The sequence below is a fragment of the Canis lupus genome, chromosome 1 (assembly GCF_011100685.1).
Source record: "Canis lupus familiaris isolate Mischka breed German Shepherd chromosome 1, alternate assembly UU_Cfam_GSD_1.0, whole genome shotgun sequence".
Taxonomy (NCBI): domain Eukaryota; kingdom Metazoa; phylum Chordata; class Mammalia; order Carnivora; family Canidae; genus Canis; species Canis lupus.
The window spans coordinates 47839116-47856430 of NC_049222.1; the positions used below are offsets into that span (position 1 = coordinate 47839116).

At 43.2% G+C, this 17315-nt stretch overlaps 1 protein-coding gene across 1 annotated transcript in view; it reads left to right on the plus strand.

Annotated features, from left to right (window-relative positions):
- The first annotated feature begins 1628 nt into the window (after positions 1 to 1628).
- SNX9 (sorting nexin 9) overlaps positions 1629 to 17315 on the plus strand; it is a 111283-nt gene continuing 95596 nt past the window's right edge. The window contains exon 1 of the mRNA XM_038526430.1: positions 1629 to 1688. Coding sequence (XP_038382358.1) covers positions 1644 to 1688 — 45 coding nt within the window. The 5' untranslated portion in view covers positions 1629 to 1643. The remainder of the gene's footprint in view (positions 1689 to 17315) is intronic.

Genomic DNA, 17315 nt, shown 5'->3' on the forward strand with positions numbered 1-17315 from the left:
TGTGGCGGCGGCTGGCCGTGGCGGCGGCGGCGGCGGCGGCGGCGGCGAGGGCCGGGGCGGAGGCTCGGGGCGGGGGCGGAAAGTGGGCGAGGAGGCCGGGCCGGCCCAGGGCACCGGGCGCGCTTCCGCCGGCCGCGCCGCGCCGCGCACGCCGCGGTCAATGGGAGGCTCGGCCGGCAGGGGCGGGGGCCGCGCAGCCGGGGAGTTTCAGGAACTGGAGGAGCGGGCGGCGGCCGGAGTCGCCGAGCGCCGAGACTCGCGGCCGAGGCGGAGCCGCCGCCGCCGCCGCCGCCGCCGCCGCCGGGGCCCAGCCGTAGCCGCCGCCGCCCTCGCCGCCGCCCTCGCCCGCCCTCCCGCCTCAGGCCGGCAGCCGCGGCGCCCGAGAGGAGCCGCCCGCCATGGCCACCAAGGTGAGGGGCGCGCGGCGCAGGCCCGGCCGGCCGGCCGCTCGGGCCCGCGGGGAGGGTCGGGGCGGGTCGCGGAGGGTCGGGGCCGGGCGGCGGCGGCGGCGGCGGCGGCGGCGGGGCCCGCCGGCCGGTCACGCGGGGCTGGGGCGCCGGGGGCTCGCGGCGGGACCCCGCACGGCCGCCGCGCCGTCTGCAAAGTTTGCGGCTGAGCGTGGGCTGCGGCCGGGCCGGAGCGACGGAAAGTTCCCGCGGCCCGGGCTCGCCGTGAGGGGGGAGCCGCCCGCGCCCCGGGAGGCTGGGAGCCCAGGCGCGCTGGCCGGCCTTGGGGCGCCCCGAGCCGCGCCGGGGGCCACTGGGCATTTCGGAGGCCGCCCGCGAGCCGGTGCCCCTGCCGAGGGAGGGAGGAGAACGGGCGACCACCCCGCGCCTCCACTTCCTTCGTTTTTCTTGTTTTTTTTTTCTGTTTTCTTCTTCTTCTTCTTCTTTCCCCCCCTCTTTTGTTTTGCTACCTTTTCAGTTTGGTGTATTTCCAGCGTGAATGAAATGCAAAGAGGGAAATGACTGTGCTTTCAGTAACGAGTTCGCTCGCAAAAAGGCCCAGGCCCGAATTTCCGCGGTGGAACCCTGGCTGGAGCTCGGTCACCGGCCAGCAGCGGCGGTTTGCTTAGTTCAGGGTCTTGGTGGTGGCCTTGGCAGTCACCCTTTGCTACCTGAGCGTGCCGGGGCCACCCCCCACCCCACCCCCACCCCCGCGCCGCCTGCTTCAGTCCTTCGTGCAGAACAGTCCCTGGGGAGTCACGACCGCGGAGGCCTCCTGGCAGGAGACCCCTCCTGCATAGACCTAGGGATGTGGTGTAGGGAATGGCTCCACTTTTGCAAATAGTTTCTGTGATGCCACCTTGATAGAGCATCAGCACCCTCTTCCATCTTCATGTCTGAGCTGCTTTGGGGTTGCTGAAAACCTTAAGCTGCTGCTGTTGTGTGTTCGTGTGAGGTTCGAGGAAAATTTAGGAGAGGATACAAAATTTGAAATCCCTTTGAAAGGCCAGATTCACTTGATGGGATGAGCGCAGGGTGTTATTCTATATGTTGGCAAATTGAACACCAACAAAAAATAAATTTTAAAAAAAGGCCAGATTGTCTGATGTCATTTCAGTTCTGTTACAATTTGTGCTCTGAATCTGCCTAGGTGCAGTGTTTATTTATTATTAATTATTATTATTATTATTTTTAGAAATGGAGCTCTCCCTCCAGGGAACCTGTTGTCTGCTGTTAACTGAAGTAATTACTTGCTCGTTACTACATCAACAACTGGGCTCTTCCTTGGTTTACTAGATGTGGTAGGACTTGGTACCTTTGTAACACGCATAATTTTGTGTCGATCTTTTTAAAAACAAGACTGAAGCCAAGGATTTCTAAGGAAATTTGATTTTTGAGCTTTGTTACCAAACATTCCAGAAATGACCAATTATGCGTCCTATCTTGCACTCATCTTACAACCTTAAAAGCGGTTTGTGGTAAATGTGTGTTCAGCAGTGGTCAGCGTCTGTGGTATTTTGCCCTCTGATCTGCTGATGCGTGTTACCTGTATCCTCCTTTTCAGTGGGACCCAGGTTAGCAGCTAGCACGGGTATACCTCATGAAAACTTGATTCTGTAGTTAAAACTGAACTTAGTTTTTCTGTAAAGTTGAAAAGGAGAGCACTCCTCGTACTAAACCAGAATTGCATGTGTCCTCAGCAAACCATGCTGTGTAAGCACTTCCTGCCTTATTACCTGCACTTCTCTGGAGGCCGACTCAACAGGGTTCTCAACAGGGTTCCGAGTCTTTCTCCTTTCTGATCACCGTTCCATGTGGTGTTCATCTCCATGTTTACATGATGTGGAGCCACTTCCAATTTAAGAAAGGGAGAGCAAAGAAGCACTTGCTAAAGGAGGACCCTAATTCCGTTCTCCGGTTTTTTCCCTCTTTTCCCATGATCTGTGTGTCAAATCAGCCTCAGTTTTTCGTTGTTATCAGGGAGGAGGAAAGTTTTCCTTCACCGCCCCCCCTCCGAAACCCCACCCCTGCCTTTGCTGACATCAGAGCAGTTTGGGGTTTTTCCTTTCCTCTCTTTAATTGAGTAGGTGGTGAGAATGCTACTCAGTACCGACTTCTAACTTTTTATGAAATTTAAGACTTCTGTGGCGCTCAGGCTCTTGCTGCAAGCCTCAAGTGATGAAAAATATAACAGTGTCTGGCTGTGTAGGGTGATTGTTGAGTTTCCCTTTGAATTTACAGAGAATGGCTTCATTCTCTTCAGATCTAATTTTCTTGCATAGTGCTCTCAGGTGTTTTTTTCGGAGATGCAGTTATCTTTGAATGGTTGTGATTAAGAAAAAATCTGCTATGCTCACAATAGAAAGAAATGAACTTTTAGAAGAAAAACTTTAATTGGGGCCATTCTCCACTGCCAGAGAAAGTTAATCAATAACTGCACATTTTAAAGGGATTATTGTCTTTGTTTCTAATCACTAAGGAGGATGCAGAATTCAGTTTTTAAGTAGGTACGTTATTCTGACTCCAATCTTATCTCTCTTGACAAATGCGGTGAAGGGCTAGTATGTCTGTAAAGTCTTGGCTTCTACTAGAAACCTCAGAAGGTTGTGTTTTGTCATAATCCTTTGGTGGATTTAAGAGTAAATTAAGTTTACTTATTAAGCCCTGGGAAATAATTTTTTTTTTTTTTTTGGCTCACATATATCGAAAGAAGCGTGAAAATAGTGAAAGTTAATCCATACCTATATAACGTAGCTGTAATTTCCATGTCAGAGTTAACCTTTGGTAACTAATTTTGTTCCTTTTGTGCTTACGTAGTCACTTTTGGGAGTAATCATTTTAACAAGATTCTGGGGGTCCTGGATGTGTGTTTTTTGTTTTTGTTTTTACTTTCTGTCTCCAGTATCTAAAGTAAGCTATTTGTGGTAGTGCTTGGTTGAATTAAGGGGGCGTGGAGTGTTGAAAATACTGGTAGGAAATGAGTGACCTGCTCAGGACTATTCCATGATCTACATTAGTGAGAGCAGTAGAAAGCATATTTTGTTATCTCTTCTGAACAAAAACCTCTTTATTTGAGTGAAAGAAAGAATCTATCTAATAGAGCCTTAAGGATTAACGTTGGATTTGATTGTTTCTTAAAACAGTATAGGAAATGCTAACTATTCAGTTTTGTATACACATAATTTTTAAATGTCTTAATAAATAGAATATCTGGACAGCATTTGTATAGCCCCCAAAAATTCTCTAGTAGAAAGGTCAGCCACTTTCTTATTGAGAAAGGAGTAGTTGAGAAAGCATAAATTTTTTGCAAAGTTTTCTACTGCACTGTTTTTTTTTTTTTTATATTTTATTTATTTATGACAGACACACACACACAGAGGCAGAGACAGAGGCAGAGGGAGAAGCAGGCTCCATGCAGGGAGCCCTATGTGGGACTTGACCCCATGTCTCCAGAATCACAACCCAGGCCAAAGGCAGGGCTTAACCCTGGGCCACCAGGGCTGCCCTGCACTGTGTTTTTATATTGACCATCTGAAAATGATAGTTTTACTTTGCCCACCGAAACCTTTTTAACTTCACCTGTATTGTTCTGTTCTTTTCTGGAATGCTCTTCTCTGACCTCTTCCCTCCAGATACCCCCCCTTCCCACACGCCTTTGTTTTAACACATTATTTTTCAGTTCAAAGCATCCCTTCTTCCCGAAAGCTTTTCCTGATCCCCCAGACCTCTGTTACAGGGTCACATTGTATGTCTGGGCCGCTATTTTACATGTTTTGCTTCCAGTGGCTGTGTCATACATAGGATGCTCTCAGCCCCCGGACACTGGGACTGTGTCTGCTCATCTTTGAATCCTCTGTGACTGGCATAGGTGAGGCTCTTGATAAACCTATTGCACAAACGAACGTTGGATTTTCTTGCCTGGGTTCCTTGCTGTCCAGTTTGAAAGTACAAAAGATATTCCAGTGAGTTCAGGGAAAAGTCTTTCTCCAACTGTAAACTGTCCAATTCTTTTAATTGTGTGTTTTAGGAAACTTTTCCTTTTTAAGTATACATGCACAGTGAAAAACACACATCTACACTTTGGGTATTAGCAATTTTTTAAAAAAAATCTAATTCAATTTTACTAATGAGAAATTGGTTCTTATGTTTTCAGGTTACTTGGGACAAACCTCATACTTCTGAGACTTTAACCCATGGTTGTTAGAAGTGCTTTTGATTTCCAAAAGTATAGGGTGTTCCTATTTATCTTTTTGTTAATGATTTCTAACTTAATTGCATTGTGACCAGGGAATCTGATTGATAAACATACTGTACCTGAAAATTTGTTGAGGCTAACTTTGTACCTCTCCTGTAGTCTGCTTGCATAAATGTGCCACCTGTTCATAAAAAGAATATGTTCTGCTTGCATAAATGTGCCACCTGTTCATAAAAAGAATATGTTCATCCCCTAATCAATGTGTGTGTTCTATGTTTGTCTCTTAGATTGAATTCATTAATTATGTGTTCACATCTGTATCCTTACAGACTACACTTGGTCTACTGTATCTAGCTGATCTTTTGTCTACTTGATGGAGATGTTAAAATGGTGTTTTTAAAAAATTACTCTAAGTTTAGAATTAGTATCCTCTTCCAGGTGAATCGAACTTTTTACCAGTATGAAGGGACCCTCTTGATCTCCAGTGTGTTTTGTCCTAAGGACTATTTTGTCTGATGTTAACGTCGTTTCACTGGCTTTCTTTTGGTAAATATTTGCCTGGCATATATATAAAATCCTATAGCACAATTTTACCCTTTTTATCTAGTCTAGTGGTCTTTGTGGCTAGGGAGTTTTGTCTGTTATTATTTGTGTTTACTGTTGTGTTTGGATTTCTGGCTCCCATCTTATGGACCAACAGAAGTTTTTTTTTTTTTTTTTTTTTTCTCCCCACTCTTCCTCTTATTTCATCCATCCCCTCCCCACCTCAACTTTTTGGACGGTTTGTCCTATATGTCAGTTTTTTCCAGTGGTTATCATAAGCATGTATGTTACCATTTCTAAGTTAAAGTCCGAAGTTACTATCATTACCCCCCTCCTGAATTAAATTACAAAAAGGCCACCTGGGTGGCTCTGTGGTTGAGCCTCTGCCTTCAGCTCAGGTCTTGATGCCAGGGTCCTGGGATCAAGTCCTGACTCAGGCTCCCCAGAGGGAGCCTGTTTCTCTCTCTGCCTATGTCTCTGCCTCCCTCTCTGTGCCTATCATGAGTAAATAAATAAATAAAATCTTAAAAATATTCAACTCCAGTCATGTCCTCCAGTATAGTTGGTTACTGCCCAGTATTGTAATTCTTTTCCACCAAAAATGAGACATTCTATTTTTTATTTAGCTATGCTTATTTAGATTTAACCAAAATTTTATCATATTTTTGCTATTTCTGTTTACGTTTTAGTCCTCCTCCTTCCAGATAATTTTCCTTCTACTTAAAATGAATTCTTTGTGGAGTTTCTATTGGAGAAGATTTGATGTTGGTAAATCTCTTGTGTGTAAAAATGTATTTTGCCTCATGCTTGAAAGATAGGTTTCGAGGTTGACAGTGTTCTAGGTGGGTTAGAAGGTATGTTCCCCTGACCTCTGTGGGCTCTTGGAGTTACTCCTAACAAATTAGCGATCTCATGCTGTTCCTTGAGGATGGCCTGACTCCTCTCTCCGCCCTTTTCTGAGACCACCTGGGGAGCATTCCTCCCTTGCAGTTTTATCTCAGCGTGCCCATGTGTGGGCACAGCTTGAACTTTGTTGGGTCCAAGGATGAGAATTTCAGTGGTTCTAGAATAGTGCATTAGTGGAACTTTCTGTGATGTCGGAAATGTTCTACATCTGTGCAGTCCTGCTCGCAGCTGCCTGCCACATGTGGCTAATGAGAATTTGAATGTGGTTAGTGGGACTGAGGAACTGTGTTTTAAGTTTTATTTTATTATTTATTATTTATTTTTTAAAGATTCTATTTATTCATGAGACAGAGAGAGAGAGAGAGAGAGAGAGAAAGAGAGGGAGAAGCAGGCTCCCTGTGGGGAGCCTGATGCGGGACTGGATCCTAGGACCCCTGGATCATGACAGGAGCCTGAGCCAAAGGCAGATGCTCAACCCCTAAGCCACCTAGGTGCCCTAAATTTTAAATAGCCACACGTGGCTAGTGGCTGCCTTGGGAGGGAGTGCAGTTATAGAGAATTCCCAGAAATGATTGTTTCCTGAACCTGCCTTTTCCCTATTCTTTTTCTGGAACTCTAATTAGCATGAAAAGGCCCAGCAGACCTCTCACTTCTCCAAACCTGCCACGTTCTTTCTGTTTGTGCTACATTCTGGATAATTCCCTGGGTTCTTACCTTCAGTTCACAACTCTTGCTTTCTTCGGGCCACAACTGCTCTTTTATCCACTACTTTCATTTCAGTTCTGTTTTTAGAAATTATATTTGGTTCTCTTTCAAATCTGCTTGGTCATTCTTTATAGTCTCATCCTTTGCTCATATGTTTAAGCTTCTGTTAAGCATATTAAACATTTCTAGTTTGTGTCTGTTCTGGTATGTGAAGTCTAATTCAGCCATCTGTTTCTGCTCACTTACTCATGGTGCCTTGTTTTCTTGTGTGTTGTGTGTGTGTGTTTCCTGTGAGTTGCTCATTTTCCTTGGAACTTCAGCTGAGGGAATTTTGATACCCAGATTGAAGTTACAGTCTTCCAGCGAGAATTCGTCTTTGCTTGTGCTGGGTCTCCTGGGGACACTACATTCTTGTGGCCACTTTAACTTGAATTCCTGGTTCAGTTGTCCTTCCAGCCATACTGGTACCAGAAATACAGACTTCAGATGTCAGGGGAGATCACCCTTATTCTTCTGCTTAGGGTCGATGATAAAACAAGTGTCCTTCCTGCCCACTTTTGAATAATAGATTTTCATCATCATGATGGGTGGCTCAGCGGTTAAGTGCCTGCCTTAGGCCCAGGATCATGAAGTCCCAGGATGGAACTTGGGACTGCCATGTGTCCTGGGACAAAATTCAAGTCGGAGCTTTTTTTTTTTTTTTTTTTTTTAAAGTTTTATTTATTTTAGAGCAAGCACAAGTAGGAGGAGGGACAGAGGAAGAGGGATCCTCAAGCCGACTCCCCACTGAGTGCAGACCCTGAGCCGAAATCAAGAGTCTGATGGATTACCAGACTGAGTCATCCAGGCACCGCCCCCCCCTTCCCGAGTCATAGCATTCTTTGTAACAGACTATAAAGTGGAGGAGGGGAATATGTGCACACATAGCGCCAGTCTCTTCTTTGGAGGGAAAAAGGTGAAAAAGCAGAGTAGTGAAGCATTTTAGTGGAAACCAAACCTTAAGTCAAGTGATCAAAATAACAGACTGTGGGCATATTTCACTTTCCAGCTAAGGTTCCCCCCCCCCCTTTGTTGACTATTAAAAAAGCACATGATGGATTTAGCCCTACTTACTCATTTTTAGATATTGTAAACACAGTGCTTGAGGATGTTATTCCATATGACTCAGTTCTACTGAGCTATTTGTAGTCTTTGAAAATGGAGCATCATTACCTGCAGGCAGGAGGCAGAATCACCTGTTAGTGGTGGTTCTTTACGTCAAAGAGACTTGGAAACTTTAGGTGGTGGGTTAAGGAGGGTGAAAGAGGCACCATTATTAGCCTGGGAGCTGTTACCCATCATCATTCACAGACTCCTTCATTTGAACAACAGGTGAGCTCAGTGCCTGGTGCTCCCTCCACTTGGGACGTCAGCACGGAAGGCCTCACCCCAACCCCAGGCCTCAACAGCACTTACCAGAGCTGTAGGTCCTGGAGTGCAGGGTTTCTGCCCAGCACAGTGGGGCCTCCCGGTGCAGCTTCTCAACCCGTGAGGCTTTCTAAGGTGCTGAATCTTAAAAGGTCTGTGTTTTTCTGTAATTCAGTGAATGAACTTTTACCTTTATTCTGTTACATCAATCATTTTTTTAAAAAAGATTTTATTCAGGAGACACACAGAGAGGCAGAGACACAGGCAGAGGGAGAAGCAGGTTGCCTGCGGGGAGCCTGATGCAGGACTAGATCCTAGGACCCCGGAATCATGCCCTGGGCTGAAGGCAGACAGATGCTCAACCGCTGAGCCACCCAGGCATCCCCCACATCAGTCACTTTTAAGATACTTCTATAACGCACTTCGACAGTCTGCATAGACCAGACTCTGTCTTGTAGGATCCAAGTTACCCAGTTCAGCAGATCCTTCAGGAGCCTCTGTGCAGGAAGGGAGGATGATAAGCTCTAGATCCTTGCCTAAGAGACTTGACAGTCAAAAATTAACGTGCTGTTTGAAATGTACCACTTAAATATCAGTTTAAATGTATTTTCTAACGCAAATTCACGAAGACGGCTTGAAAATGTAGGTAATGTGTGTTAATATTATTTGCCTTTCTCATGGTGGTTGCACTCAGGAACTTCGTTTTCATCTTTTAGCCTGTTTTGAATTCTCATGATTTGGAGTGATAAAGATTTGTTGCTTTTGTAATGAGGAAGAAAACAAGTTCATTTTTTTCCCCATTTAAAAGCTAGTTGTCATTTAACCAAGCCCTGAAAGCAGATTCCCAAACATACCTACCTTCTGTTAATTTGCTTTGAATTATGCTAAGATTAAAAAAAAAAAGTGTTTTAAATTAGTGCTATAACTAGTAAGTGGCACTTTAATGGAAAAATTCTAATGCATGCAGGATTGCAAATGGAAACTTAAAATTTTATTTTACTTCCTTAAGCACCGTATTTTCTTCTTCCAAAGGAGAGAAAGTAAGTTTCTTAATTTTAAAAATCACTAAAAACTTACTGAAAACCAGCACTGAACCTGAAGTTCTTAAAAATTGCTGCTTTATAAGTACTTTTGTAATTTTACCCTGCCTGACTGACTGTACCCTTTCCCTCAGGAGCTTGAAGAAAGCAGAGCCACTAGCCTTCGAAGGGCAGGACTGGGTTTTCATCACTTCCTAACATTTCCCACCTTCCTAAGGTTTTAGAGTCGAGAGTTGAATTTAAGATTTTATAGCCTTTCTGTTGATGTGTCAGGCTTTGTCTTGTGATTGTCCTGCCCAACAAGTAAAGCCCTTTCACTGTCCTCAAACCACCTCCCTCCCACACCTAGAAAACTCAGTAGCTTCTAGATTACTGAGATCTGTAGTTACATTATGTTGATTTGTCTTAATCATTTAAAGCTAAGATGATACCAAAGAATATGGACATTGTGTTTTAAAATTCTGATATTTAAACTACTTCTAGTATTGACTGCTATATGTGTAATTTTTAAAAACATTCCCCTTTTTGATAAGTAAAAAATTTCATTCTGTTTCTGTAGGGTCTTTTTTTTTTTTTTTAAGATTTTATTTATTCATGAGAGAGAGAGAGAGAGAGAGAGAGGCAGGCTCCCTGCAGGGAGCCTGATGTGGGACTCCATCCCAAGACCCCGGGATCACATGTGAGCCAAAGGCAGACACTCAACCACTGAGCCACCCAAATGCCCGTTTCTGTAGTTTTATTATGAAAGTAACAGGTAGTTCTCTGAAATAAAAATATTTTTCCTAAGACTTCCCCCCTCCCCCCTTCTCGGACTCATTAGCCATCTCTACTGTCAAGAAAGATTGTGGCATTGATAACAAGCTTCCTTCTAAGGGAGACATTGGACTCTCACTAATGTGCGTGGATATTATATGAGCTGTGATCATGTTTCTGAGGTTTTAGGCATTATTGGTTGAGTCGTGGTAACGTAGCTAGCTGCTGCCCCCGCCCTCGCCCCCTCCGGCCCCAGAGCATGTTAATCACAAATTGCTGGACCACAGTTTCTGATTCAGGAGGTGGGGCCCCGAACTTGAATTTCTACGGGTTCCCAGGTGACACCACCGGTGCTGCTGGTTTGGGACCACACTTTGAGAACCATTCTTGCGTGAGATGGAAAAAGAAGAATCAGAGCCTGAGTTCTGTTCTTGGTTCATCCCAAAAATCTGTGGGCTCTAAAGTGAGTGGACCACACCAGCATGCCCATGAGCAGTGAGTATGGTTTCTTGTTTCAGGGAATCTTCTAATTGGGTACAGGTGATGCTAAAAATCAAAAGATTAGTATTCTCCAGTAAAGGCTGGTTTCTTGTCGACTTGTGGTTTTCAGTAACTTTTCAGTGTCAGATTGGTGGGTCATTTGTGTTGTATGCAAATGAGTTTCTGATGATGGTGAAGGGGTGGCTGTGGCTGGTTATTAACTTTTCTTGTTGCTTTTAGCTTAGCCAGAAACTGGCCAGACAGTTGTATCATTAGAGTTCACAGTAATCAGCCTACATCTGTTCGCTTTGGGTAGCCCGTTCCTAACGTGGTTGGGTAATGATAACAGCTTTTCATTTACTAGGGGGGATTACTATGTAAAATTATCGTGTTTTAATTATCTCATAATTCAGATAATCTATGATATTTGTATAAATCCAGTTTTTGAAAAATTTTATTTTTGTAGTGTGTGCCTATTAATGTTGGTGATTTTTGAATTGCATCAGATTCAACGATCCTATTTTCCATTGAGGAACTATCCATCCTTCCTCTGCCGCCCCCTTAGAAGCCTTAACGAGGTCAAATTTTGGTAAAGTATTTATTAAAGCTAGAGAAAAGGATGAGTGTAATCCCTGAACTACAAAAGTCTGCGGTTGAATAAGTAAATTGATTGGTCTCCGACCGGCACATGAAGGCCTAGGTGTGCTTTGGAAGAGAGCTTTGTGATTGAGAGCCTGTCTGTGTTCCCATAATTTACCTCTATAATCCCTGAGAATTAACACGTGTCTAAATAAGAATGGTGCAGACAGATACTTTAAAATCTGTTGGCATTTACACCATTCAAAGTCTTTTTGTCGGATCCATTAACAGTAAATACTGTTGGTTATGGAAGGAATACATTTAATTTTCACTATCTGTGGTTAACATTATAATATCACTATACATAAATAAATACCAAGGGATATGTGTGGGAAATGTTGAGTATGCCACCAGAAATCAAATGCGTGAGTTTTTTTTTTTCATTCATCAGTCTTTATCCAGAACTTATAAATACTATAAGTGCACAATGCATATATATTTTTCTACTCTCAAGGAATTTACAGTCTAATGGGGAAAACACTTCAATGTCTTTAAATGTTACAGTTGCTGCTGTAGAAGAGTGTGCCAGGTACAGTTATGCCACCACCGTACCTGGAGTTGAAATGAGACCCTCTATTTTCTTAACATTCACGTTCAGTGGAAACTTAAGGGTAAAAATCAATTTGTCAGTAGAGAGACCGTAATTTAAAAAGTTTATGTAAAAATAAAAGCGTTAAAAACTCTGACATACATTAGTCATAATGCAGAGGAGGATGGTTTCTGTACTTGACATCAGGGAGCAGCAGTGTTAGATAAATGAGGACACATTCAGTTTGAGGTCTCTATTTAAGAGTCCTTTATTAGTGACTGCCCTGACAGGACAGAAAGTACATTTCACAGAAGCAGACATTTCAAGTCTCCCTGGTTGTGATCTAAAATTTTATCTGAGACTGCTCACACTAAGCCACGCTTAGGAATCTGTGAACAACACATACCATGCAGATAGTCTGGCATGGGTCTTTCTAAAACCCTGTGGTCATGGACATAGTCTCACAATGGTTAAAACAGATTTTCCAGGTTAGCAATTCAGTTAAAACATTTGGGATGTTTTATATGTCTGGTTTGTAACACCTCCAGTTTATTCAAGATTAGGGATTCGCAGCTGGTGAACCTTCAGGGGATCGAACATTGTCACAGACTGTGTGTCTTCTTCACATTTGCATCACTGTTTTAAAAGTATATGTCAGTTGTATTACTAATAAAATATGGATACATTTAAAAATGTTAATGACTTCATGGTACTTTTTTGACATTATTTCCCAATGAATTGTACTTTTGTATAGTTATAGTTGTTTGTGGGTAATATATATTTGTATGAATTAATTTTGAGGGGTGCCTGGGTGGCTCAGTTTGTTAAGTATCTGCCTTCGGCTCAGGTCATGATATCAGCGGGGAGCCTATTCAGGGAGCCTGCTTCTCCCTCTGCACCTCCCCCACCTTGCATGTGTGTGCACGTGGGCTCTCTTTCTCTCAAAAAATTGTAAAAAAAATTTTGAGGTTATTGGGATCCCTCTATGATTCAAGGTAGCTATTGCATAAAAGCCCATTTCCCTTACTAGTATTTGCTATACTTTAAGCTTATACTTAGGAGAGAGATTTTGTTGGGTTTTCTATTAGAGGTGCAATGAACAAATCAGTTTTATGATGATTTGAAGTTTGATGATTATGAAGTTTATGTGTTTCAGTGCAATGGTGGTGGTATAGCATAGAGATTGAGAGTCTGGGCTCAGATCCCAATCAAATCCAGCTGTGTTACTTTGGAAAGTTACCTAATGCTTCAGGTTCCTCATCTGTAAAATGCAAGTGGTAATATGAACTCAAGTGTGAATTCCACAGTCCAAGTGGGGAAAAAACAGAACTGTATTTTCCATTAATAATTTACAACAAATTATGGCCCCATGCTACTGGCGATGTGGAACTCAAATATGAGTTCGTGGATCTCGTCGTCTTGCCTAGGCTTAGGTATGGTTTGAGGATGGGGATCCCTTCATAACATCATGACCTCTGGGACCCCATGTTGTCTTGCCCTCCATTGACCTCTCTGCAGCAGCATCGAGGTGTCGCTTGCTCTTAGAGTCTGCTCCCCCAGTGAAGCAGCTCTCTCCATCCTTCCTTGCTGTGCCCCAGGGAATGGGAACCATTTTGCTGTTGTCATACTCTAGTGGGACACAAATCTCTGCAAAGCTCAGATACTTTCTGTCCTAATGCAATAAATAGCTGCCTTTTCCCCTCCAGTCGATGTGCCACTTCACTGGGGCTCTAGCACTGTGGGGCGTGCTCTCCCCAGGGCTCACCCTCACCTCAGGATGTGTTCTGTACGTCTCCACTGTCTCTGTCCCAGGAGTTGGGAGTGGAGGTGGCAGTGGGGGAAACAGAGGCCCTGTCTTGTCTCTCCTGTGCGGTATTTCTCACGGGTGTGTTTTCTGTGTAGGCCTAGAGGTCCCTCTATTCTGAGGGTCTTTGGAGCCTGTAGCTGGAAAGGCTCTCATGTTTTGCCACGGCCTGTCCCTCTCCCAGGGCAGTGGGCACTGCTGGTTTGGGTTGGGCAGGTAGGCGTAAAGATGAGGCAAACGAAAACCCTGAGGATGAAAAAAATTACATTTCAAAAATACTGTCTCTACCAAATAATTTCAAGAATTAGTAAAAATTCATGCAAAGGGCTTACCAAGCATCTGGCGTATAGCCAGGGATGGTAGTTATGGTGGAGTGGTGTTATTCGTGTTATTACAAAAATAGACTATAAACTACGATCTGTTAGGCCCCAAGATCTAGAGTCTGGGAGCTGAAACAGATTTTTCTACTTTCATGTTACTCTTGTGGAGGGGATCAACCTTTCTGTCTGCTTCAGATTTATCCAAAACTTTAGATATATTTCCCAAATTGGGTGTCTGACAATGTGAGTTTGCTTCTTTTGCCATGATCCTGGTGTGCCCTGTTAATTTTGGTAAACTACCTTTCATACATCAAAATGCGATAGATGTTCTATCGGCGGCCAGATGTTGGAGGCGTAGAGGACAGAAGTGTGATTCAGACCTCAGGGTGCCTGGCAGTGCTGTCCTAGCACTACGTATGTTGAGCAGAGCCGTCGGACTGAGTTTTCAGATGGCACACGTCACTGGCTCCTTACGGGGGTGGATCACCCTGTCACCTTGTTCCTTCAGTACGTTGTTGAGCACCTTCTACAGGCCAGAAACTGTTGGAGCGTTAGGAATACAACATTGAAGGAAATGATTACAAATCCCCGCTCTCATGACCCTTGCTTTCTAGCAGAGGAGATTGCAGTAAATGAGGTCGGTAAGAAGGAAGCTATAACTGGGAAGAGAAGTTGTCTGTGAGTGTGCATGTGCACACCCGGCGTTAGCCGGGGTGGCCAGTGAAGCCTCGCTGGGCAAGTGACCCTCCAGGAAAGACCTGAAGGAAGGGAGGGAGCCTGCCACTTGGATCCCTGAGGCCTGAGCGTCAGAGCATTGTTCCCCACCTGAGCAGCTTGCAGGTGGGGTGGGGTTTGGGGGTGGGAGGGCTGGAGTGGAGGGGGTGGGAGTGGGTAATAGGGGGCCAGCCTGCCAGGTCTGGGGCCACCTGGGTGACCATGAGGTCTGTGACATTCATTCCGAGTGAGATGCCAAACCGCTGGCTCCTTTTCAACAGAGCTAAAACCACAGGCTCTTTTCTTTTTCTGTCTCTTTTTTTTAAGGAATTGAGCTTGCCTTTATTGGCCAAAGCTAGCTGTGGGGAGTTAATGCTCTGTTCGCTTTTGTACTGGACTTAAGTCTTATTTTATCTCTTCTTGAGACTTAATTGATTGTGTCTAATTAAAGTCACACTAGGAAAATTCTGTGCAATGTTTAAGCCAATCAGTGAAAGAGCTATAAAAGGATTCATAGATTATCCTTTAAAAAAATATTTAGGGATGCCTGGGTGGGTCAGCAGTTTAGTGTCTGCCTTTGGCTCAGGTTGTGATCCCGGGGTCTTTGGATCAAGTCTTGCATCGAGCTCCCTATGGGGAGCCTGCTTCTCCCTCTGCCTGTGTCTTTGCCTCTCTCTGTGTGTCTCTCGTGAATAAATAAATGAAATCTAGAAAATAAAGAAAAAATAATTTATATTTTAAGAGCATACTGGTCGTGATGAGCACTGAGTAATGTATAGAATTGTTGAGTCACTGTATTGTACACCTGAAACTAATAACCATATGTTGACTATACTGGAACTAGAAATAAAGAAATAGATAAATTATCCTTTTATGTACGAAGCTATCTCAGTCAAGTCAGCTGAAAATAGTTTGTAAATGAACTTTTAAAAATCTTGAGCACACTGAATTTTAGATTCTAATGGACAGAAAGCAAATACATATACCTATCAGGCCACTTACTTATTTGGAGTAGAAGATAGTTGGTTTGGTGGTCATCATCACCTTACTGATTTAACTGGTGTTCACCCAGACAATAAGTGAAATATTTCCAGACTGACAGATTTTAAACAGATATGAGCATATTTATAACCAATTACAACCAACTACATTCTTCCTCTAACAGGAATCACTGCTTGCTAAAGCAGTAAACTTTCTGAAGCTTCAGCAATTTTGAGAACAGTGGTATAAGAAAGCAACAGGAACACCAAGAATTAGGTCAGAATGTTCTCACAAGCTTAGAAGAAATGGCACCATCCTGGCTTAGGATTTTGAGATTCAATGAATCATTATTCTTTTCCTGGTTCCATGAGTGATTTTTCTTGTGGGGGGGAAGGGGGTATGAAATAAGTGAAATTTCATATTATTTGTGCTTTAAAACTCCATGTGTGTGAGTTTTAAAGATACCCTCTAAGCAGTTTGGCATGATTCAATATTTTTATTTTAATTTGATTTATAAAAATTGCAAACATAGACAAAAGAAGAATAGTATGAAGAATACCATAGAATAGTGACCCGACCACCGCCCAGTATGTACCCATTACCAGCCTCAACAGCTACCAACTCCTGGTCAGTTTTCTTTCCTCCAAACTTCCTCGTTCATTTTCCCCTTCATTTTTTTGAAGCAAATTGCAGGGGCGCCTGGGTGACCCAGTCAGTTAAGCATCTGACTCTTGATTTTAGCTCAGGTCATGATTTCAGGGTCATGGCATTGAGCCCCATGTTGGGCTCTGTGCTCAGCATGGAGTCTGTCCCTCTCGCTCTGCTGCTCCCCCTGCTCATGTTCTCTCTCTCTTTTTAAAATAAATAAAATCTTTAAAAAAAATTTTCAGTATGTATCTCCCCAAATAAGACTTTTTAAAAACAAAACAATTATTCCTATTGTACTTAAAAATTGAGAATAAATCCTTAATATCTTGAAATACTCAGTCTGATGGTAGGCTCGTAGATGTAGAGTTGTACACATTTTCCCAAATTAATAATTTGCTGTATTTATATGGTTTGATATGCATGAAGATAAGGATTGTGTCATCTAGTTTAGCTAGATGCCTAGGTGATGGTTTAAATGATTATGATTGGTATTTGTGTGAATCTGCCAGTGTTAGTTTAAAACAAATTTGGCCATTGGTAGTGTGTCTACTACTAACATATCACAGATTTTAGAATAGGTATGTGTGTTGCTTTCCTCTTACCTTTCTTAACAGAATCCTCAGCAGACAAGGCCCTTCTAAAACCCTTTTGTACAGTTTAGGTGGTGCCAGCAATGGGTGGATGCTGAGGATTAGGGGAAAATGGGATTATATAATCAGAAGAACACATAAATAGACATTTATTTACCAATCCTGTGATAGAAAGCCAAGGTCTGATTGGAGTTCTAAGCGATCCATCTTATATAATCTCAGAATGCATTGCTTATGATTTCCTTTTTTAATTTCTTCTAAAGAGCTTAAAGAATTTAAAAATCATTTCAAAGGACTGTAAATACAGAATTCTAGATTTTAAAAAATTACAATTTCCTATTTGTCTTAACTGTTGCCTCATCTCTATTTAATAGTAAACTTTTAAACAAATTTTTATCAACGTTCCTCCAAACATTCAACTAACTTTCCTAGAACAATCACTCCTTTTTCACAGACTTGTGTGAAAGATAGTAATAATTCGGTTGCTCAGCTACAGCTGTAAGTACAACTACATAAATGGGGTTCAGAACCACATTGCATGGGTTTGAGGGAGTAGCGCCCTAAATGCAAGAGTTCAACATGCTGCATGTTCTATAAGGAGTGTGTGGGTGAATC